This window comes from Myotis lucifugus, unplaced genomic scaffold (assembly GCF_000147115.1).
Source record: "Myotis lucifugus unplaced genomic scaffold, Myoluc2.0 scaffold_21, whole genome shotgun sequence".
In the NCBI taxonomy this organism is placed as follows: domain Eukaryota; kingdom Metazoa; phylum Chordata; class Mammalia; order Chiroptera; family Vespertilionidae; genus Myotis; species Myotis lucifugus.
Window position 1 is genome coordinate 10,258,134 of NW_005871069.1, and position 23,345 is coordinate 10,281,478.

Here is a 23,345-nt window from a genome sequence, read left to right on the forward strand (position 1 = left end):
TGTGACAAACATTAATAACCAGTTTTGTAGTTGCTGTCTCAGTTTCTAATAAATCATAATCTTATGTCATTTGGGGAATGATGTTCACAATTAGTTTGTAATTAGAATGGCTTTACCAGACATCTTTCAGTTATGTAAAACTATGGTAGAGGGCCAGTTTTGGCTGCTTTACATTATGCATTTACTCTTTGTCATATTCTCCCCTCCCTGGTACATTTCCCCTTGGGGATTAGGGGATTAGTTGGATACCTTACTCTACCCACTTTCTAGAAACAGACTCCTGACAAAAACAGCCTTGCTAACTATTGGAACTTGCTAAAGCTAGTTAAATCTATAATAACTCAAGCATAAGCGTCACAATTTTTTGTTTCTCCTTAAAATAGTATTTTAAGTATCTCCTAGTTTGAGGCCTTGGATACATTTTAATGTCTGGTTAGTCTTCCTTCTATAATAGGACTTCTCGTGATTGTGTGTGACTGTTACCTATAATTAAATTGTTGGATCTTCCAGTAAATTTTTTTGTTTGTTTTGTTAATCCTCACCCAAGGATATTTTCCCATTGATTTTTAGAGAGAGTGGAAGGGAGGGGGAGAGACAAACACCGATCTCACATCGATTGATTGCCTCTTGCAAGCTCGGCCCCGCTGGGGATCAAGCAACGGAGGTTCATGCCCTTGAATGGAATTGAACCTACAACCCTTAAGTCCGTGGGTCAGACGCTCTATCCACACCAGCTAGGGCAAATCTTTTTAAATATATTGTTTTAGACTATCATCAGTTGATGCCATTAAGAGATATTCTGATGTCTGTAAAAGGAATCAGTATCTCAGGATTCAAATAATATTAACATGATTTTCTCTATTAATATAGAGGCTACATGATGTAGAAAGATCTTGGATTTTGATAAAAAATAAACTAGATTTTGTTCAGATCCTGTGTTGGTAATTAATTATATTTGCAATTTTAAGGCAGATTGTATAAACCCTTTTTTTAAATTGACCTTAAGGAGGAAGGGAGAGAGAGAAACATCAATGTGAGAGAGATACATCAATGGGTTGTCTCCCGAATCCTCCCTGATGGGATTGAATCTGAAACCTAGGTATGTATCCTGATGGAATCAAACCCACAACCTTCGACGACGCTCCAACCAACAGCCATAACTGGCCAGGCCAGATTGCATAAATTCTTGAGTCTCAGTTTCTTTTGTAATATGTATACAATTCATCCCTCTTTTCCGGGGTTGATGTAAGGATTAAATGAGCTAATGTTTATAAAGTACACTAGAGGCCCGATGCATGAAATTCGTGCAAGAGTAGGCCTTCCTTCCCCTGGCTGCTGGCACTGGCTTCCCTCCGACACCTGGGACCCAGGACTGGGCTTCCCTTTGGCCACCAGCAGGCACCTGGGACCCAGGCTTCCCTCACAGCCCCTGCTTTGTCTGGAAGGTTGTCTGGTGTAATTAGCACATTATGTTTTTATTATTATAGACTAGAGGCCCAGTGCATGAAAATTTGTGCACTCGGGGGAGGGGGGGTCCCATCAGCCCGGCCTGTGCCCTCTCGCAGTCCGGGACCCCTCGGGGGATGTCCACCTGCCGGCTTAGGCCTGCTCCCCGGGGGATCGGGCCTAAGCTGCAGTTGGACATTCTTAGCGCTGCCAAGGAGGCGGGAGAGGCTCCTCCCACCGCCGCTGTACTCACAGCTGTCAGCCTGGCTTGTGGCTAAGCAGAGCTCCCCCTGTGGGAGCACACTGACTACCAGGGGGCAGTTCCTGCATTGAGCGTCTGTCTGCCCCCTGGTGGTCAGTGCGCATCATAGCGACTGGTCGTTCAGCTGTTAGGGTCAATTTGCATATTTCCCTTTTATTATATAGGACTAGAGGCCCGGTGCACAAAAATTTGTGCATTCGGGGGGGGGTGGGTCGTCCCCCAGCCCGGCCTGTGCCCTCTCGCAGTCTGGGACCCCTCGGGAGATAACGACCTGCTGGCTTAGGCCTGCTCCCGGGTGGCAGAGGGCACGCCCAATCCCTAGGTGCAGCCCCTGGTCAGGATCAGAGCAGGGCCGATTGGGGAGTTGGGGCGCCGCCCCCTGTCATACAGAGAGCAGGGCAGATCGGGAGGTTGCGATGCCACCCTCAGTCACACTCAGGGTAGGGCCGATTGGGGGGTTGGGGCACCGCCCCCTGTCACACTCAAGGCAGGATCGATGGGGAGGTTGCGGCGCCACCCCCTGTCACGCAGAGAGCAGGGCCGATCAGGGGGTGGGGCGCTGCCCCCTGTCACTCACAGAGCAGGGCCGATCAGGGGGTTGGGGCTCCGTACCCTGTCACACACAGAGCAGGGTCGATCAGGGGGTTGGGGAGCTCCCCCCTGTCATGCACAGAGCAGGGCCGATCAGAGGGTTGAGGAGCTCCCCCCTGTCACTCACAGAGTAGGGCTGATAGGGGAGTTGGGGCACCGCCCCGTCACACACAGAGCAGGGCTGATAGGGGAGTTAGGGCACCGCCCCCTGTCACACACAGAGAAGGGCCGATCAGGGGGTTGGTGCGCCGCACCCTGTAAAACACAGAGCCGCAGGGCGATCAGGGGATTGGGGAGCTCCCCCCTATCAGGCACAGAGCAGGGCTGATCAGGGGGTTGGGGCGCCTTCCCCTGTCATGAACAGAGCAGGGCAGATAGGGAGGTTGTGGCCCCGCCCCGTCACACACAGAGCCGCAGGGCAATCAGGGGGTTTGGGCGCTGCCCCCTGTCACGCTGATCCCGGTGCCAGGAGCCTCGCTGCTCCGCTGATCCCGGTGCCAGGAGGCATATTACCCTTTTACTATATAGAATAGAGGCCTGGTGCATGGGTGGGGGCCGGCTGGTTTGCCCTGAAGGGTGTCCTGGATCAGGGTAGGGGTCCCCACTGGGGTGCCTGGCCAGTCTGGCTGAGGGGCTGAGGGCCGTTTTCAGGCTGGCGGGTGACTGAAGCTCCCAACTGCTCCTTTTTTTCTTTTTCTTTTTCTATTCTGGGCCAGCTTTAGCTCTGAGGCCTCGCTGCTGAAAGCAGGTTTCTGGCCTTTACCTTCTGTATTTGATACAATGTTGCAGTCCGGCTGGCTGAAGCCTGGCTGACTGAAAGCCGGTTTCTAGGGTTTTGTTTAGCTTCTATATTTGCAACATAGTTGCTTAGCGTTGCAGCTGAGAGGCCGGCAAGTGAGGCGGGGAACGTTGGAGTCTGCAGTCACTGGAGCAGGCAAGCCTCCCTGCTCGCTTCAGTGCATGGCTGCCGGCCGCCATCTTGGCTGACAGTTAATTTGCATAAGGATATGCTGATTAGCCAATGGGAAGGGTAGCGGTCGTACGCTAATTACCATGTTTCTCTTTTATTAGTGTAGATTATTATATAGGATAATATTAGTTCTTTCCCCTTCTCCTTTTTATCCTTAAAAGTACTTTTCAAAATGTCAGGAAAATGTCTAATCCTGAGATTTAGAATCTTAAGTCATGAACTATCATAATGACTGCCCAGGTTGTTGCTTTTTATTTTTAACACAAGTCCAGAAATGTTTGGAGGGAGGATCAGACCGTTTTGGCTGATACTACAGTATTTGGAATTTCTAGCTTTTGATCTCTGGTTTGATATCCCTTCCTCTTGTGAAAGCAGATGAGTGATATTCTACAATACAGATGAAGAGATTTTTCTGTTTCATGTTCATTCTTCTTTGCTACTTAAATTACCATTGATATGGGAAGGGATGTTTGTAAATCATATTTCTAGACATTGAGAAAAATTTTAATTTAAAAATGTACAATATAAAAGATTTTTGCATAGATAATGGCAAAATTATTTTGACATGTCTTAACTATAAAATACTGAAGTTATGTTAGATAACTTCTACAGTTCCTTCTAGCTTTAAAAATTACACTTTATGTTTGCATAAAATGATTTACCTTTATGTGTAGTTGTCCCCAGTGAAGAGATCCCATGCCCTTTTGTCTTCTGTTTAATTTTTTAAAAATGTATTTTTATTGATTTCAGAGAGGAAGGGAGAGGGAGAGACAGAAACATCCTTGATGGGAGTGAACCATTGATTGGCTGCCTCCCGCACGCCCCCTTCTAGGGATGGAGCCTGCAACCTGGGCATGTGCCCTTGACCGGAATAAAACCCGGGATCCTTCAGTCCGCAGGCGACGCTCTGTCCACTGAGCCAAACCGGCTAGGGCTCTTCTGTTTAATTTTGCTATGTTTTTCATTTTAAAGCCTGGCAAATATAGAAATTCAGAAATGTTTTAGGAATGAGCTAAGATTTTCCTATTCATTATTCCTGTTTATCACCAGACTAAAATACTGCTTTGGGGGAGAGGGACATTGATGCTATATTTGATTTTGGGAGGAGAGACAAAGACAAGTTTATAATTATTTGCTTATAAACTTGTTAAACATTTTCTTAGAATTTATCAAATTATTAAGAGGTTTTTTGTTTCCTTGCTCAGCAAAAATGAGGATATAAAGAGAATGTGATATTTTCTTTGCTTCTGCATCTCCTGTGCTGGTAATAATATTAATATTGAATTGTGTACCCTGTTACTGCACTCTGACAATGCTTATTTTTTCCCAAATTTAAAAATTGGGTTACATAGGTAAATAAACATAGTATTGCTGGCTTCCTTGACATCAGGTACTAAGTTGGTTTGGGAACAATTTTGATTGACTGCTGACTAACCAAGTATTTCACTTGTAAGAAATAAGTAATATGAGCATTCATCCAAGGCTTGTGATCCTTAAGTATTAATTACTGCCTGTGTACATGTTTTTTTGTAGTTCCTGAAAATATGTAAGATTTAAATATGAAAATCTGCAAACAAAACACAAACCTTGAAAATTAGGCTCTGCATAGTTTCCAGTTTTAGGTTAAACTGAATTTTTATTATAATATGGTCATAACCTTATCTTAAAATATAAGGTGATTAATTTTATGTGTGGAAGGTTGTGTTTTTGGGTGGAGAGTGGAATTATGAACTTCCATTTTTTTGATCAGTGTTTTTTAGAAACGAGTATTTGCAGCATTGGTGCTTGAATATGAATGTTGATATGGGTAAAAAATATTCCTACCTTAATTGGATTGAATTGTTTTCAGAAAGTCTTTTTTTTTTTAAATTTTTTATTCCTGAAGCTTTGTTTTTCCTGGGAAGTATACCAATAAAAGATACCCATTTGCCTTACTACATCCCATTTGGGATGCGAGATGAAGACTCCTGTCTTTCTAATCCTTTTTATAAAGAGCATCAATTTTGAAATAAAAATTAGAACTTGATATAGGATAGTAAACTAAAAAACATTGATATTACAAATAATTTGCCTCATGTGCTATTATTAAATACCTTTAACATTTTATTACACACCAGCTGTGTGCTAGAAATTTTGTGGAAATAACCTTTTTGAAAGCAAGAAACATTTGCCTGTAGCACTTGAGACTATTTGGTAGATGTCTCTTTGAGAAGTTAAATTTTTTCACTAGGCTCTTCCTCAGGTTAAATAAACTGCAGGACACTTAAAATGTAGTTACAACTTTTCATGTATTGGTACTGTTTTGGATATAATTTTAAAGATTACTTCAGGTTTGTTATTTAATTTTATTATACATAGTGCATGTCTCAGTGATCTTATGGAGTTTTTTTGTTTTGGCTTAGAGCAGCCGTTCTCAACCTGTGGGTCGCGACCCCTTTGGGGATCGAACGACCCTTTCACAGGGGTCGCCTAAGACCATCGGAAAACACATATATAATTACATATTGTTTTTGATTAATCACTATGCTTTAATTATGTTCAATTTGTAACAATGAAATTGGGGGTCACCACAACATGAGGAACTGTATTAAAGGATTGCGGCATTAGGAAGGTTGAGAATCACTGGCTTAGAGAGTGGTATTAAGCTAGATAGCTAGCTGTTCCATGTTAGTGAGTGGACAGCATAGTATGTGAACAGTGTATGGTGCAATTTTGTTGTGTAGGTTAAGCCAACAAGTATATTGAGTTCCTGTCACTTGCCAGATCTTGTGCCTGGTTTTGAGAAAGAAAACATTAAATAAGATCCTAGCCACTTTTGGGGGAGCATGCTGTCCTGTGAAAGAGGAGAGTCAACATCAAAAGTACCTATAAGTTGGGTGAAAGAAGTGACAGCTGGTTGAATGGAAGGTGGATGGAGAAATCTTTAAGAGCATAGAAGAATTTGATTAAGTTCTTTTGAACAATGAGAGTTTTGAAGGATAGAGATAAGGGGTATAAAGAGATGGGTGAGGTGAAGAAAAAGAAATCTCAGGGAAGTGGATTGTTAAGTGGTCTTGTTTAGATAGCGTGCTTGCATATGACAGAAGGAGCTGAGATGGAAAGGTTAAGTTTTAGCTAAATTGTGGAGGGCTTTGAATGCTACAGAATACAATTAAAGAGCCACTCTGGGGGGCATAGTTTTGGAAGGATTTGGAAGTGAGGAGGACCAATTTGAAGATTATTGCAGTGCTGATATTAAGGATTGCTTCAAAAATCTCACCTCATTGTTTCTGGGAAGCTCTTCCTAACATCTTCCTCACTCCCATTAAGATTTGCCTCTGCTCTTGTGGCATAGCCACATTTTCACTTGTCTCTCTTATTAGCTCCTAATGACAGGACCTATGTCTTACTTTATATCTATAATGCAAGGCATAGTATTAGTAGATGGTTGCCCAGTAAATGGTTGAATAAAGGGGAGATCTGAACCACAATGGTGTCTTTAGCAAGGGAAAGGAGTCCTTGTAGAAGAGTTATAGAATTAGAGGCAGGATGGACAGAATTTGACTCAGTTGGTTATAGGGGATCAGGAAGGAGTCCAAGATGACCCTGTTATTATGCTGCTGCTGGCTAACACTTATTGATTAACTAGAGGCCCAGTGCACAAAATTTGTGCACTTGGGGGAGGGGGTTGTCCCTCAGTCCAGCCTGCACCCTCTGCAAACTGGGACCCCTTAAGGGATGTCCGACTGCCCGTTTAGGCCTGATCCCAGTGGGATCGGACCTATTGGGATCAGGCCTAAACGGGCAGTCGGATATCCCTCTCACAATCCAGGACTGCTGGCTCCCAACCACTTGCCTGTCTGCCTGTCTGCCTGAATGCCCCTAACCGCTTCTGCCTGCCAGCCTGATCACCCCCTAACTACTCCCCTGCCAGCCTGATTGACACCTAACTGCTCCCCTGCTGGCCCGATCACCCCCAATTGCTCTCCCCTGCTGGCCTGATTGCCACCAACTGCCGTCCTCTGCAGGCTCGGTCCCTCCTAACTGCCTTCCCCTACAAGCCTGGTTGCCCCCAACTGCCCTCCCTTGCAGGCCTGGTCCCCCCCAACTGCCCTCCTCTGCTTCCAAGAAACACTATCTGAAGGATGTAAAGTTCCAGTATGGTGATAAACTTGTCCGTGTATTCTAAAACAGTATGGCCCATATCCTGATGGCAATGCAATATTTGCACCCATGGAAGCAAAAGCAAAAGAACTATTTATGGAATGAATATTTTCCATGAAATTTTTACTGTCAGAATCTTCGTTTGTCATTAATCTTTTTTTTTTTTTAATATATTTTATTGATTTTTTACAGAGAAGAAGGGAGAGGGATAGAGAGTTAGATACATCGATGAGCGAGATTGACCAGCTGCCTCCTGCACACTCCCCAGTGGGGATGTGCCCGCAACCAAGGTACATGCCCTTGACCGGAATCGAACCTGGGACCCTTGAGTCCGCAGGCCGACGCTCTATCCACTGAGCCAAACCGGTTCGGCTGTCATTAATCTTTTAAAATATTCTGGTTATTCTGGAAAATGTATATCATTTGGACAGACTTTACCTTTGCTAAAACATCGAGTAAATTTCCCATCGGATGGTTTTTCATCTGAGAAATTTAGTGATAGGCAAAATTCACATCTAACAGTCATTCCACCACAACTATGTTTGAGAATTGCATCCTCATTTACTCCATTTTTGCTGAGAAGGCAGTTTCTACTGGTATTGGTAGTACTTGTTGATGACTGTTCTTTAGACATATTCTGTTGTTGCCACTGCCTTCTTTCAACTTCAAAAGCACGTTGGTCTTTAGACATTTTCTGTCCATAACGCCTCTTCTTTCGGCTGCAGAGCTACATTGTATCAATAGTTGCACTTTAGACATAGTCCCACCTCTCTACTGTCACGGTCTGAGATGCAGGTGAATGAGAGTCCTGGCTGTAAGGTCACTGAAGCTGTCTGATCAACGGCTGATTCTGGCTGATTCTGTGGGGGTAGGACTTCCTCCTCCCTGCTGTCAGAGTCTCCGTGGCGGTGATGACAAAGCAAGCATTCCACCCAGCCGCTCCAGGCCCAGCCTGCCCAGAGGCCCTCTGCGGCTGGGCCGGATCGCTTGCCTTGTCACCAGGGCAACAACGTAAGTGTTCCCCCTTTCCCCCCGCTGCTCTGTGCCTGCTGCCCAGAGGCCCTCTGTGGCTGGGGTGGAACGCTTGCCTCGTCGCCGCAGAGATGAAGCAAGCATTCTGCCAGGCTGCTCATGCTGCCCACTCTCAGCGGCTGTCCTCCAGACTGGGGGACTCCAGCAGGGTTGAGAGGACTGGGCACTGCCATTTGTGATGGAGTGTCGGTCAATTTGCATATTCACTCTTTATTAGATAGGCTTATTATGTACCAAACACTGAGTACTTCACCTGTATTTATCCTTCACATCATTGCTGAGGCAGGTGCTATACAGCTTTACACATGAAGGAACTAGTCCCAAGGCTACAGATCTGGTAAATCTGATTCCAGAATTTGTGCTCTTAGCACAGTGGTTCTCAACCTTCCTAATGCCGCGACCCTTTAATACAGTTCCTCATGTTGTGGTGACCCCCAATTTCATTGTTACAAATTGAACAGAATTAAAGCATAGTGATTAATCACAAAAACAATATGTAATTATATATGTGTTTTCCGATGGTCTTAGGCGACCCCTGTGAAAGGGTCATTCGACCCCCAAAGGGGTCGCGACCCACAGATTGAGAACCGCTGTCTTAGCATCTTACTATTTCCAGATTATGAGTTATTGAGAGTTACCACCTAATGTTAGAAGTAAGGTCCAGAGGATAAGATAGTTTGTGAGGCATTTTACAACTATTGGATTTGAGAATGATGATCCAGAGAGCAGTTTGAGCACAGACTGGAACCTATGAGAGGACGAGGTTAAGATCAGGAATTGGCAGTCATCTCAGTACAATAAAGGTGTTGATTTGCTTCCTGTGGGAGAGATTGTTAAACTTGGGGGAGATGTAAGTTGATGCTTTAGAGCAGTGATTCTCAACCTTCTGGCCCTTTAAATACAGTTCCTCATGTTGTGACCCAACCATAAAATTATTTTCATTGCTACTTCATAACTGTAATGTTGCTACTGTTATGAATCGTAATGTAAATATCTGATATGCAGGATGGTCTTAGGCGAACCCTGTGAAAGGGTTGTTCGACCGCCAAAGTTGGTCGCGACCCACAGGTTGAGAACTGCTGCTTTAGAGGATGAGAGGACAAAGACATCTGGGGAGACAGAACTGGGAAATGGAGAGCTGACTAGGCAGAATGGCAGCGCTGGAAGGATGTTACTGTGGATTGTTTGTTAATTTGAAAACTCAGTATGGAGGTCTGTCACTTAAAATAGAAGAGGCAGGCGGAGAAGAAAAAAGTTTTTAATTCTCAGTCATCAAGATACAGGGTCATATGGCATGAGTGTAGTTGGGCTTCACCTTTTATCTTGTATCTTCAGCAGCCATCAGAATGATCCTTTTTCCTTTTGGATTTTCTTGCTGTCCTTCCCCACATCTGTACTGTCACTTCATAAATTTCTCTTTGCATCTTTATTCCTCAAACCTCCCTTACTCTACCCTTGCTTTTGGGTCTTTTATTTGGATGAGGAATTTGTTCTGTAACTTCAGAAGAACTTTAAGCATTAACTTGTTGTTTTTAGATTTAAAAGAAAATAAAAATCCAAGCCCAAGACAAATAATATGGTTCAGTTCCAGGTTAAGAAGAGGGAGAGGCTCAGCTTCTGAAGTAGCATTACATTTACAGTTTACCTGGACCACTAGCTTAAGAAGTTGGCTATTCTTTTTTAAAATCTTATTAACTACTATTTGAATTTAACTTCTCTTAAATGTCTGGTTTGCACTAAATATGACCAGTGCCATCGTAGGGTAATTGAAATCAGCTAATGTCTCTTCTTAAGCCAGGCTATTATTTTTAAATCTTACAAATGATTTGGATGTGGTGGCATAGAAAATTAAAGACAGGCTAGCACATTCTTAGGTACTCTTGTATGCTTATTCTTCTGGGTGAACTTTAAAATTATTTTATTTTATTTGTTTTATATTTTTATAATTTTTATTTTTTTAATCTTTAATTTCTTTATTGATTAAGGTATTACAAATGTGTCCTCATCCCCCCATTAACCCCCAACTTCCCCCCCACCCCCAATCATGCTCTCATCCCCCTGTTGTCCATGTCCATTGGTTTGGCTTATATGCATGCATAAAAGTCCTTTAGTTGATCTCTTCCCCTTACCCCCACCCTCCCCTACTTTCCCTCTGGGGATTGATAGTCTGATCGCTGTTTCTCTGTCTTTGGATCTGTCCCTGTTCATCAGTCTATGTTGTTCTCTATATTCCACAAATGAGTGAGATCATGTGGTATTTATCTTTCTATGACTGGCTTATTTCACTTAGCATAATGCTCTCCAGTTCCATCCATGCTGTTGCAAGCAAATGGCAAGAGTTCCTTCTTTTTTACCGCTGCATAGTATTCCATTGTGTAGATGTACCACAGTTTTTTAATCCTCTCATCTACTGATGGGCACTTAGGCTGTTTCCAGATCTTGGCTATGGTGAATTGAGCTGCTATGAACATAGGGGTGCATATATCCTTTCTGATTGGTGTTTCTGGTTTCTTGGGATATATTCCTAGACGTGGGATCACTGGGTCGAATAGGAGTTCCATTTTTAGTTTTTTGAGGAAACTCCATACTGTTCTCCACAGTGGCTGCACCAGTCTGCATTCCCACCAGCAGTGCAGAAGGGTTCCTTTTTCTCCACATCCTATCCAACACTTTGTTTGTTGATTTGTTGATGATAGCCATTCTGGCGGGTGTGAGATGATACCGCATTGTCTTTTTGATTTGCATCTCTTGTATAATTAGTGATTTTGAGCATGTTTTCATGTCTTTCGACCTTCTGTATGTCCTCTTTCGAAAAGTGTCTATCTAGGTCCATTGCCCATTTTTTGATTGGATTGTTTACCTTCCTATTATTAAGTTTCATGAGTTCCCTGTAAATGTTGGAGATTAAATCCTTATCGGTGATATCATTGGCAAATATGTTCTCCCATGCAGTGGGCCTTCTTGTTGTTTTGTTGATGGTTTCCTTTGCTGTGCAAAAGCTTTTTATTTTGATGTAGTCCCATTTGTTTATTTTCTCTTTAGTTTCCATTGCCCTAGGAGCAGTATCAGAGAAGAAATTTCTTCGGCATATGTTTGTGATTTCGCTGCCTGTGGATTCCTCTAGTATTTTTATGGTTTCCCGTGTTATGTTTAAGTCTTTTATCCATTTTGAGTTTATTTTTGTATATGGTGTGAGTTGGTGGTCTAGTTTCATCTTTTTGCATGTATCTGTCCAATTTTCCCAACACCATTTATTGAAGAGACTGTCTTGACTCCATTGTATGCTCTTGTCTCCTTTGTCGAATATTAATTGGGCATAGTGGTTTGGGTCGATTTCTGGGTTCTCTATTCCATTCCATTGATCTACATGTCTGTTCTTGTGCCAGTACCAAGCTGTTTTAAGGACAGTGGCTTTGTAATATAGCTTGATATCTGGTATTGAGATCCCACCTACGTTGTTCTTCTTGCTCAGGATTGCTGCAGCTATTCGAGGTCTTTTTTTTATTCCAGATGAATTTTTGGAACGTTCGTTCTAGATCTGTGAAATATGCCGTTGGTAATTTAATGGGGATTGCATTGAATCTATAGATTGCTTGGGGTAGTATGAACATTTTGATGATGTTGATTCTACCAATACATGAACACGGTATGTTCTTCCATCTATTTATGTCTTCCTCTATCTCTTTTTTCAGTGTCCTGTAGTTTTCCGAGTACAGGTCTTGTACCTCCTTAGTTAAGTTTATTCCTAGGTATCTTAATTTTTTTGGTGTGATGGTAAATGTGATTGCTTTTTTAGTCTCTCTTTCTGTAAGTTCACTATTGATGTAAAGAAATGCCATAGATTTCTTGGCATTAATTTTGTATCCTGCTACATTGCTGAATTCATTTATTAAGTCTAATAGTTTTTTGATGAGTCTTTAGTGTTTTTTATGTACAATATCATGTCATCTGCAAATAAGGAGAGTTTTACTTCTTCTTTTCCAATTTGGATGCCTTTTATTTCTTCTTCTTGTCTGATCGCAATGGTTAGTACTTCCAGTACTATGTTGAACAGGAGTGGTGAGAGGGGGCATCCCTGTCTTGTTTCTGTTCTTAGGGGAAATGGTTTTAGTTTTTGCCCATTGATTATGATGTTGGCTGTGGGTTTATCATATATGGCTTTTATTATGTTGAGGTATGATCCTTCTATTCCTACCTTGCTGAGAGTTTTTATCAAGAAAGGGTGTTGGATTTTGTCAAATGCTTTTTCTGCATCAATTGATATGACCATGTGGTTTTTTTCTCTCAATTTGTTTATGTGATGTATCATGTTTATTGATTTGCGGATATTGTACCATCCTTGCATCCCTGGGATAAAACCTACTTGGTCATGGTGTATGATCTTTCTGATGTACTGCTGGATCCAATTTGCTAGGATTTTGTTGAGGATTTTGGCATCTATGTTCATGAGGGATATTGGCCTGTAATTCTCTTTCATTGTGTTGTCTTTATCTGGTTTTGGTATTAGGGTGATGCTGGCTTCATAGAATGAGCTTGGAAGTGTTCCTTCCTCTTGAATTTTTTGGAATAGTCTGAGGAGGATAGGTTTTAGTTCTTCCTTGAATGTTTGATAAAACTCCCCTGTGAAGCCATCTGGCCCCGGGCTTTTGTTTGCTGGAAGCTTTTTGATTACTGCTTCAATTTCTTCCATAGTTACTGGGCTATTGAGATTTTTAGATTCTTCCTGATTGAGTTTTGGAATGTTGTATTTTTCTAGGAATATGTCCATTTCTTCCAGGTTGTCTAGTTTGTTGGAGTAGAGTTGTTCATAGTATTTTTTAACAATCCTTTATATTTCTGTGGGGTCTGTTGTTATTTCTCCTCTTTCATTTCTGATTTTGTTTATTTGGGTCCTTTTTCTTTTTTTCTTAGTCAGCCTGGCTAGAGGTTCATCAATCTTGTTTATCCTTTCAAAGAACCAGCTCTTGGTTTTGTTGATCTTTTGTATTGTTTTTGTATTGTAGAGCTATGAACTTCCCTCTCAAGACTGCTTTCGCTGTGTCCCATAGGTTTTGGATTGTTCTGTTTTCATTGTTGTTTGTTGCCATGATGTTTTTTATTTTTTCTTTGATCTTTCTGGTAACCCAGTCATTGTTTAATAGCATGCTATTTAGTCTCCATGTGTTCGATTTTTTTGGATTGTTTTCATTGTAGTTTTATGCCATTGTGATCTGAGAAGTTGCTTGATATGATTTCTATCTTCTTGAATTTGAAGAGACTTTGCCTGTCACCCAATATATGGTCTATCTTTGAGAATGACCCATGTGCACTTGAGAAGAATGTATATTCTGTGGCTTTGGGGTGAAATGTTCTGAAGATGTCAATTAATTCCATCTGATCTAGTGAGTCATTTAGGATTGATGTTTCTTTGCTGATATTTTGTTTAGAGGATTTGCCCAATGGTGATAGTGGGGTGTTAAAGTCCCCTACTATGATTGTATTGCGGTCAATCTCTCCCTTGATCTCCTCAAGAAGTTTTTTATGTATTTGGGTGCTCCTCTATTGGGTGCGTATATGTTACCAGAGTTATTTCTTCTTGTTGGATGGCTCCTTTTAGTATTATGAAGTGGCCTTCCTTATCTCTTTTTATGTCCTTCACTTTGAGATCTAATTTGTCAGATATAAGTATTGCTACCCCAGCTTTTTTTTCATTTCCATTCGCCTGAAAAACCTTTTTCCATCCCTTCACCATCAGTCTGTGTGCGTCTTTTTTTCTGAGGTGGGTTTCCTGTAGACAGCAGATATATGGGTCATGTTTTCTTATCCACTCAGTACCCTATGTCTTTTGATTGGGGCATTTAATCCATTTACATTTAAAGTTATTATTGATAGATACTTGTTTGTCGCCATTTTTATTCTTTACCCCTGTGTTCTTTCCTTGTTTCTTATTTTTTTTTTTTTACAGCAGACCCTTTAGCATTTCTTGCATTGCTGGTTTGGTGGTAATAAACTCCCGTAGTCCTTTTTTGTCTGTGAAGCTCCTGATTTCACCCTCAGTTTTGATTGATAGCCTTGCTGGGTACAGTATTCTTGTATTCAGACCCTTCCTTTGCATGACTTTGTGTATTTCATTCCATTCCCTTCTTGCCTGATGTGTTTCTGTTGACAAATCCGTCGCTAGTCTGATGGGGGATCCTTTGTAAGTAACTTTCTGTCTCTCTCTGGCTTCTTTTAAGATTCTTTGTCGTTGGTGTTTGCCAATTTAATTTTAATGTGCCTTGGTGTCGGTCTTTTGGGGTTCATCTTGATTGGGAGTCTCTGAGCTTCTTGGATTTGTGTGAGTTTTTTCTTCCATATATCAGGGAAGTTTTTTGTCATTATTTTTTCAAACAGGTTTTCTATTCCTTGCTCAGTTTCCTCTCCTTCTGGCACCCCTATTATGCGGATGTTGTTTCGTTTCGTGTTGTCCCAAAGTTCTCTCAGGTTCTCCTCTGGCTTTTTAATTTTTTTTTCTAGAAGCTGCTCTGCTTGGGTAATTTTTCCTACCTTGTCTTCTAGCTCACTGATGCGGTCCTCTTCTTCTTCTAGTCTACTGTTGATGCTTTCTATTGAGTTCTTAATAGCAGTGATGTCATTTTTCATTTCTTCTTGGTTCTTCTTCATTTCCTCTTGGTTCTTACACATATTGTTGAATTTGTCTTCCATTCTTTTCATCCACCTTATCACCATTTCTATGAATTCTTTCTCTGACAGTTTGCTTGCCTTCATTGCCTCCATTTTGTTTACTTCCTTTTCTGGTGATGGCTGTTTTTCTTTCATATGCGGGCTGTTTCTTTGTCCCCCCATGATCTCTCTTCTCCAGGTGTTTGGTTATGTAGTTCTCTCTCTGCTGCGTTGATTTAAAGGCACAGAATACAACACAACAAGGCACAACGCACAAGGCACTGAACACAAATGTATTCACGATACTAATATCCCGAAATAAAGGTGATCACCAGATCAAAGAGAATTAGGGGATAAAGAGAAAAAGAAAAAAGAAAAAGAACAAAAAGGAGTGTAAAAATGAAATTGGGAAAAGGAAAAAAAAAGTAAGAGATAAAAGAAAGAGAATGAAATAGAAGAGGGCAAGAAACTATTTATATGGGGAGAAGACTCCAGTAGAACAGCCACTAATCCCAACTATTTCCAGCAACAGTTCCCTGGAGATGAATGCAAACTACAAACAACAACTAATATCAAGCGAGGCTAGGGAAAACAGAAGCAAAAAAATAACCGGAAAAAAAAACAACAGAAAAATAAAAAGAAAAAGCAAAACAATCTCACAAACAAGCATAAAAAAACCCCAATATACTCAACAATCAAGCAAACAACAACAAAACGACAGAGAGAAAGAAAACTTTGGATAGTGAAGAAAGAGAAGAGAGAGGTCTATATGGATTTAGAGCAGGAGATTGGTAATTAGATATATAAGTAGGATGAAATTTTAACAGGGGGTGAAATGAAGGAATAGGGAAAATCTAAAGCAGGGATAGGGTAAGAAAAACAGGACAACAAAAGTGGAAAAGTGAGGAAGAGAGTTTTGGCATAAAGGTAAAGTTGAGGTAGAGTAAAAGGATGCTAAAGAAAAGATGACAATAGAATGTAGAACCCTAATCCCAAAATATTCACCTTAACAAGACATGACCCAAAGGGAACAAAGCATGAATGTACTCAAGGCACCGATAACCCCAATACAGTGGTGCCTTGACTTACGAGTTTAATTCGTTCTGTGACGGACTTCGTAACTCAAATTACTCTTATGTCAAATCATAAAGTGAAGGAGTGAGACACGTGATGCTGGGCTGGTGTTGTGGCGTTCATTGTGATGTTAGCTGCGCCAACTAGCGGTGGGGTATCTGAAGCTGGCTCGTAACCCGAATTTTAGCTCGCAACTCAAAGCAAAAAATCGGCTGAGAGACGGCTCTTATCTCGAAAAACTCGTTAGTCGGGACACTCGTAAGTCAAGGCCTCACTGTATAAGCAACCACCTGAGAAAAGATAATTAGGGGAGAGAAAAGAGCACAAATGATATCTAAAAGAGAGAAAAAAAGATGGGAGAGAAAAGAAAAAGGAGGATATATATTTATGGAGAAAACACCACTGAGCCAATAGATAAACCTAACATATACAAACACCAAACACTCAGTAAAGAGGGTGGGGGCAGAATCTGTAGAGGCTGAGCTGATATACAGGAAATAAGGTTAATAATTGGATAAATATGGGGAGGACCTCAATTCAGTATAGAGGAAGTAGGAAAGGGATGAGTGGATAAGAAGAGAAAGAAGGGGAACAAAATAATATATTTCCAAAAAAATTGATTTAAAAAATGGTATAAAAATAGAAAATAGCAAGTAAAAATAAAATAAAATTGAATGATGAAAAAATAATGTGAAAAGAAGTAGAAAATAAAGCAACAAACAAAAAAGGAAAGCAAAAAAAAAGCAACAAAAAAAGGAAAACAAAAAAGCAAAAAAAAAAAAGCTAACAAAATAATAATATAAAAATAAAAATGGGATATTGAAATGTCAATCCTTTGGCTGACTTAAGATCCCAGTTTTCTGGAATGTCTGTGATTTTTTTTTTTTTTTTCTGTTTCTGGGACTGAAGGCCAGACCCTGTTAACTCCCAGGGACTAATCAGATTATTTTAATGCTTCATCTCATTCAGGGTGGAATCTGGGTGTGGCTGTATTCCTTGCCTGGGGGCTGGAGGGAGGGGTTATAACTTCAGGGGTTATAACTTGGCTGCCCAAGTCCTGAGCTGGGCGTGACTCAGCACTCAACTTGCTGCCACCACTCCTGGACCCCCTTCTCTCCCCAGCCTCTCCCCAGATTCCACTTGTCTGCACCTTCTCCCACTCCTCAGCACAGGTGAGTGTCTGTATCCGAAATGTCCTATGAACAGGGTTCAGTGAAAACAAACAAACGCCGGCTGCAGAAACGGGGAAGACTGAGTCTCTGGGAGCTCCTCTCTTACCGGCACTGCATGGTCTGGTCAGCGCTTCAGGCTGCCCCCTCTGGACTTAGTCTTTCGTAATTATGTCACCCAGATCTCAAATCCCCCGGTGCCAATAGTCCTGCAGATCTCCTTTCCCCCGTCAGAGGCTGTGCCTGTCCCAAGGGATGCGGCTGGGTGCCAGGCAGTTTCCCTCTGACCCTCTGGGCTCAGAGATCTGGCAAACTTTGCTGCCCAGAGCCCTGGTTTTTACCTTTCCAGGGGAACTCTGCCTTTCCCAGCTGAAAACTATCTTACCAGCTGAGTCTGCTTCGTCAATTCGGGGTAGATATTCGTTTCAGCTGCTCATTCTATTTGCTCCGGGACAAGCCTTGGGACACATCTGCCTATTCCGCCGCCATCTTGTCTCCTAGAGTACCAGGTGGCACGGAACAGTAGTCTGGAGGGCAGCAGCAGGAAGACTAAGATGGGAAGTTGGGGGAACTTTAAAATTATTTTTGGCAATCCCCTTTGCCCCCTTGCGAAGATTTCCCTTTGGGATTTTGAGCTGTTGAATGAAATTGTATTAGAAATGTGAATACATTTGGGTATATTGGACATTTTCTTAATGAGTTTTCTCATGCAGGAATTGGATGAGTCTTTTCAAAAGGTGACTTGAATAACTTGAGTCCTTCTGTAAAGTTTGTGTTTTCACACAGGCTGTATACATTTTCTTTAGTTGGTTTCTAGGTGTTTTATATTTTTGTTACTATTATGATTAGGATATTATTTTTATTACTTAGCAGATTAATAAATACGGCTATATTGGAAGGCAGTTGATTTTTTTTCCCCAGACCATTCAGTCTTTTGACTGCACATTTTTCTTTTCTAAGAGGAATTATTTATTTTCTTGGATTTTCTCACTGTCTGCAAATGGGCACATTTCAAATTGTTTTTGAAGGTGTGTTTCGCAGAGTTAATTTAAATATAAAAAAATTTCTTCTTCCATACCATCTTGCTGTTTAAGAAAGGTTAGCTGGGAGAAGAAAGTAAATGCGGATCACAATAAAAGTTGGGAAAAGAAAAACGATGGATAGAAAGAACAGAGGTAGCCCTAACCGGTTTGGCTCAGTGGATAGAGCATCGGCCTGTAGACTGAAGGGTCCCAGGTTCGATTCCGGTCAAGGGCATGTACCTTGGTTGCGGGCACATCCCCAGTTGGGGGTTGTGCAGGAGGCAGCTGATCGATGTTTCTCTCTCATCGATGTTTCTAACTCCCTATCCCTCTCCCTTCCTCTCTGTAAAACATCAATAAAATATATTTTTAAAAAAAGAAAAGAAAGAAAACGAGGTAGGAAGTATCTCCATGCTTGGTTGTTTTGGGTGAGTTTGACTAGGACCCAATAAAGTAGAGTTCAGAGGAATATATGAAAGTAGAGTTCAGTATGAAAATATGACCTGCTATTCTTAGCCTTATGTTTAGACAAGATAAATAAAGTAGTACTGTGTGGATCCACATGAATTTTATTTAAATAGTCTTGCAGCTTGGCTTTTTTGTCTTTAGTAATACAAAACCAATAAAATGTCTGCTGTATGTAAACAATAGATTAAGGGGAAAAAAAGATAAAATTTTGAGAGTTGACATTGTTGGCACGTGCCATGACTTGAAGACTACTTGTGCAATAGTCAGCAACAGTGGCATGCCAAAGTTGAAGCAGCCCCCTTAAAACAAGTTGCAGGGCCCTGGCCAGGTACTTAGTTGGTTAGAGCATCATCCCTATATGCCAAGATTGTGGGTTCGATCCCTGGTCAGAGCACATACAGGAAATAACTAGTGAATGCATAAATGAGTGGAATAACAAAGATCTCTCTCTCTCTCTCTCTCTCTCTCTCTCTCTCTCTCTCTCTCTCTCCCCCCCATCAGTCAATCAATAAAGAATTTTAAAAAGTTGCAAATGGAGGCCTAGTGGGGATTTGATAATAGGATTTTGTTTTTCTTGAATTTTTTTCTGCAGAATTTGTACCTTTTGCTATATATCAAGAGTTTAATGTGTATTTTCTTGCTATTAGACTCTGCTATATGACTTTTGGGTGGTTGGAGAAAGGAGGAGAGGGTTTTTTGCTGTGTAGTAAGTTGCTGCTAGGTCAGTGTTACAGCTGTGATGTATCATTTGTATCATATTTTGGGCAATACACATTCTGAATTTTTTTTTTTTTAAATATATTTTATTGATTTTTTACAGAGCAGAAGGGAGAGAGATAGAGAGTTAGAAACATCGATGAGAGAGAAACATCGATCAGCCGCCTCCTGCACATCCCCCACTGGGGATATGCCCGCAACCCAGGTACATGCCCTTGACCGGAATCGAACCTGGGACCTTTCAGTCCGCAGGTCAACGCTCTATCCCCTGAGCCAAACCGGTTTCGGCCACATTCTGAATTTTAAAGAATGGACTTGCCCATTTATTTTGGATCACAACTTTTTCATGTTAGAGATTGCCCTTTGGTTTTATTAGTTGAGAAGAAATTGCTACAAGTTTGGAAAAATTAAGTCTGAAAAATTGAGTATGAGAAACACTTGTTTTGTTAGTATAGTAAGACATTTTCTGATCATTTAATATTGACTTACTTTTCATACTTGCAGACAAGATCATCAGATGTTCATTCATCTGGATCTTCAGATGCACATGTGAGTATAAAGGCAATCTGTGTGTTTTTTTAAAAATTTAATTTCACTTTGTTTATATCCCTACCCTTATGATTTTACTTGATAAGTACAATTATAATGTATGTGCCTATTTGTTTTTACTTATTTGTTAGGTGTCCTTCTCTTTTGGTTCTGTTCAGATAAGTTGGAACAGAACATGTTAGAAACCCAGGATGTATATTTCCCTTTTTAAAATTGTGCTTATAAAATTCTATGCATACATAAAGGTGTATACTTGTACGTTAACTATGGCATTGCACTATACACACTCATTCTTTTCTCATTGCACAATATACCTATTGAAATCCCTGTAAGTTAACAGGCATAGTGCTAATCTAGTTTTTCTAATGGCATCATAATGTTCCACAGGAAGAGGTACAATTACTTATTATGGTATTTTTCTGTTGGTGGGCATATACTTTTTGTTGAAAGGGTTTTGGCATTTTGTATAGTACTGCAATGAACATTCTTTACATGTTATTAACAGCAGTACTCAAAGTATGGTCTTCAGACCCCTGAGAGTCAATGAGAATCTTTCAGGGGGTCTGTGAGTCAAAACTATTTTATAATAACACTAACACATTACTTGCCTTTTTCACTGTGTTGACATTTGCACTTATGGTGAAAAAAAACAATTGATGAGTAAAATGTTGGCACCTGAGCACGAATCAAGGCAGTGTTTCCAAAATGTATTAGAAGTCATTGTATTATTTCTCAAAGGCATAGAAAAATATGCTAGCTTCTCTTAAGACTGTTCTTGATGAAGCAGTAAAATTACTATTATTAGATTTTGTCCTTTTATATGAGTCTTTTTAATGTCATATACGATGAAATGGAGAGTACCTATAAGGCAGTTCAACTTACTAAAGGGTAATGTTTGTCTTGAAGAGAAAAGTAATTGTGGGATTTTTTAAATTGAGAAATAAAACTGGCTTTTTTTTTTTTCATGGAATACCATTTTTATTTGAAGGAGCAACTGAGAAAGTATGGTTGGGTGTTTGGCAGATATTGTCTTGAAAATGAAAGAACTGAACCTGTTACTTCAAAGTAAATAGCTGTTTGTTACTGATACAAAATTTGAGCTTTCATTGAAAACTTTCCCCATAACTAAGGACCTTTCTGATGAAATTAGTGGTGATATTAAGGGATGAGTGATTTGATAGTGTGTAATTAAATTTGTCAATATTTGGACAATGGGGTTATTTCTAGTTTTCAACACTACATACGTGTTGAAACATATGAAAAAACTTATTTTTCTTTTCCTATAAAGATGGATGCATCTGGACCCTCAGAAAGTGATATGCCAAGTCGAACACGACCTAAGAGCCCAAGAAAACATAATTATAGGAATGAAAGTGCCCGTGAAAGCCTTTGTGATTCTCCTCACCAGAATACTTCAAAAGTAAGTTGTTGATAAAGATAATAAAGTATAGTTGATGATTTTTTTTTCTTGATTTCAGAGAGGAAGGTAGAGGGATATAGAGAGAGAGAAACATCAATGATGAGAGAGAACCATTGACAGGCTGCCTCCTGCACGCCCCCCACCAGGGGTCGAGCCCACAACCCCAGCATGTGCCCCTGACCGGAATCAAACCCGGGATCCTTCAGGCCACAGGCCTACGCTCTATCCACTGAGCCAAACCAATCAGGGCTTGTTAATGATTTTAATCTGTTCTTTAATTTGGTGCTTGTATATCTTGGTTTTGTACTTGTTTCATCTTATACTATTTGAAAATAGCTTTTTTTGTTGTATTTGGGTTAATGATAAACTTAAGTTCATCCAAAGAAGTGTTAGTTCTAAGTGAGGTATGTTTTATTTAAAATTTTCTTTTAAAAATCAACGAGTGTTTTGGATATAAAATGGTTAAAATGGTCACATTTATTATCTCTACCTCCCAACCCCCATTTATACCACACATTTACGGAACCAAGTGCAAATGCTAGTCACATACACAGATGTTTAAAACATAGATAGCTCTTGCTCTCAGCGAGTTTATAGTCTTTTCCTGGGAAGTAGATAGACAGGTGCTATTCACACGATAGTGCATTGTCCAGGGCAATATGAGAACCCAGAGAAGGAGCTTCCTTACTGCATGTGTCTGAAAAGTGCTCTTTTTTCTGTTTTAAATGTTTTCTTGTGACTAAATGTGGAAAACATAATAATGAAGATAATCAGCACCAGCCAGTATTAACATTGATAACACTTAAAAAATTTTCCATGAATATTTCTCAGCATAAAAATATTTTTACTTTCCTGAGATCCATTTACAGGAACACATTTAAAAATATTCTGTCTTTAGTTCTGATTTTTCTAACTTTCGCAAAATAAAAATTTTTAATGGATGATTGCATTTCTTTGCCTGAATAGTCCTTAATTACCTTAACCATTTCCATTTTGGGTTTAGCTCTTAGGCTATAAATAAAAATTGAGCTCAAACATTTTGCTTTATAAAATTATGTATTTCATTGAATTTATATGTGATTTTACAATTTGTTTAAACTTTTTAAGTTGAAACCAAAGATGTTGACTGAATGATGGCAAAACATTTTTCTTCCTATTGCAGAGAAAAAATTATTTGAATCTGTTCTGAAATCCAATATTGACTTTTGGGTTATAAGCTGCTTTATTTTTTTTTTTTTCAAAAGGAATTTAATGTAACTTTAAAATAGTTTGTAGTAATATTACTTTTTCATTTTGCATATTGCAAGGGCAAGCCTTTTTAACTGGGATTGATAAAGTCTAATTTTGCAGTTGGTTAACTTCTCATTTTAGTAGGTGCTAGAGAAACCTTCAGATTTAATGGCAGATTAATATTTTCAGTTATAAACATTTGTTTTAAGTTATGAATCATAAGCTAACATTCAAATTAATAACTGAACAACTAAAGGTCTATAATTTATTCAAACCATATTTCAGAAGGAAATACTATTTTCTCACATTCAAAAGTAATTGATGAATGTTTACTTGTGCAGGAACCTGAAATACTGTTTATGATATATTCCCAGCAAAGAAAATGAAATTATGTTCATAAATATCACTGTTGTTGATGAGGTGCTTTCAGGTGTCCCTCAGTAGATGAGTGGAGAAAAATTAGTAGTACATATAAACAAGGGAATATTACTCAGCCATAAAAAAGAATGAAATCTTATCATTTGTGACAGTGTGGATGAACCTAGAGCAGTGGTCGGCAAACTGCGGCTCGCGAGCCACATGCGGCTCTTTAGCCCCTTGAGTGTGATTC

At 40.2% G+C, this 23,345-nt stretch overlaps 1 protein-coding gene across 9 annotated transcripts in view; it reads left to right on the plus strand.

Annotated features, from left to right (window-relative positions):
• Positions 1 to 23,345, plus strand: part of U2SURP (U2 snRNP associated SURP domain containing) — a 72,892-nt gene that overhangs the window by 1,125 nt on the left and 48,422 nt on the right. For 7 of the 9 annotated variants that reach the window (XM_006085776.3, XM_023751460.1, XM_006085778.3 and 4 more), the window contains 2 exons: positions 20,041 to 20,085; positions 21,374 to 21,505. In XM_006085776.3, the coding sequence (XP_006085838.1) occupies positions 20,041 to 20,085; positions 21,374 to 21,505 (177 nt within the window). Of the gene's footprint in view, positions 1 to 17,282; positions 17,333 to 20,040; positions 20,086 to 21,373; positions 21,506 to 23,345 lie in introns of those variants that run through there. The other 2 variants (XM_023751458.1, XM_023751457.1) reach the window with 2 other exon arrangements.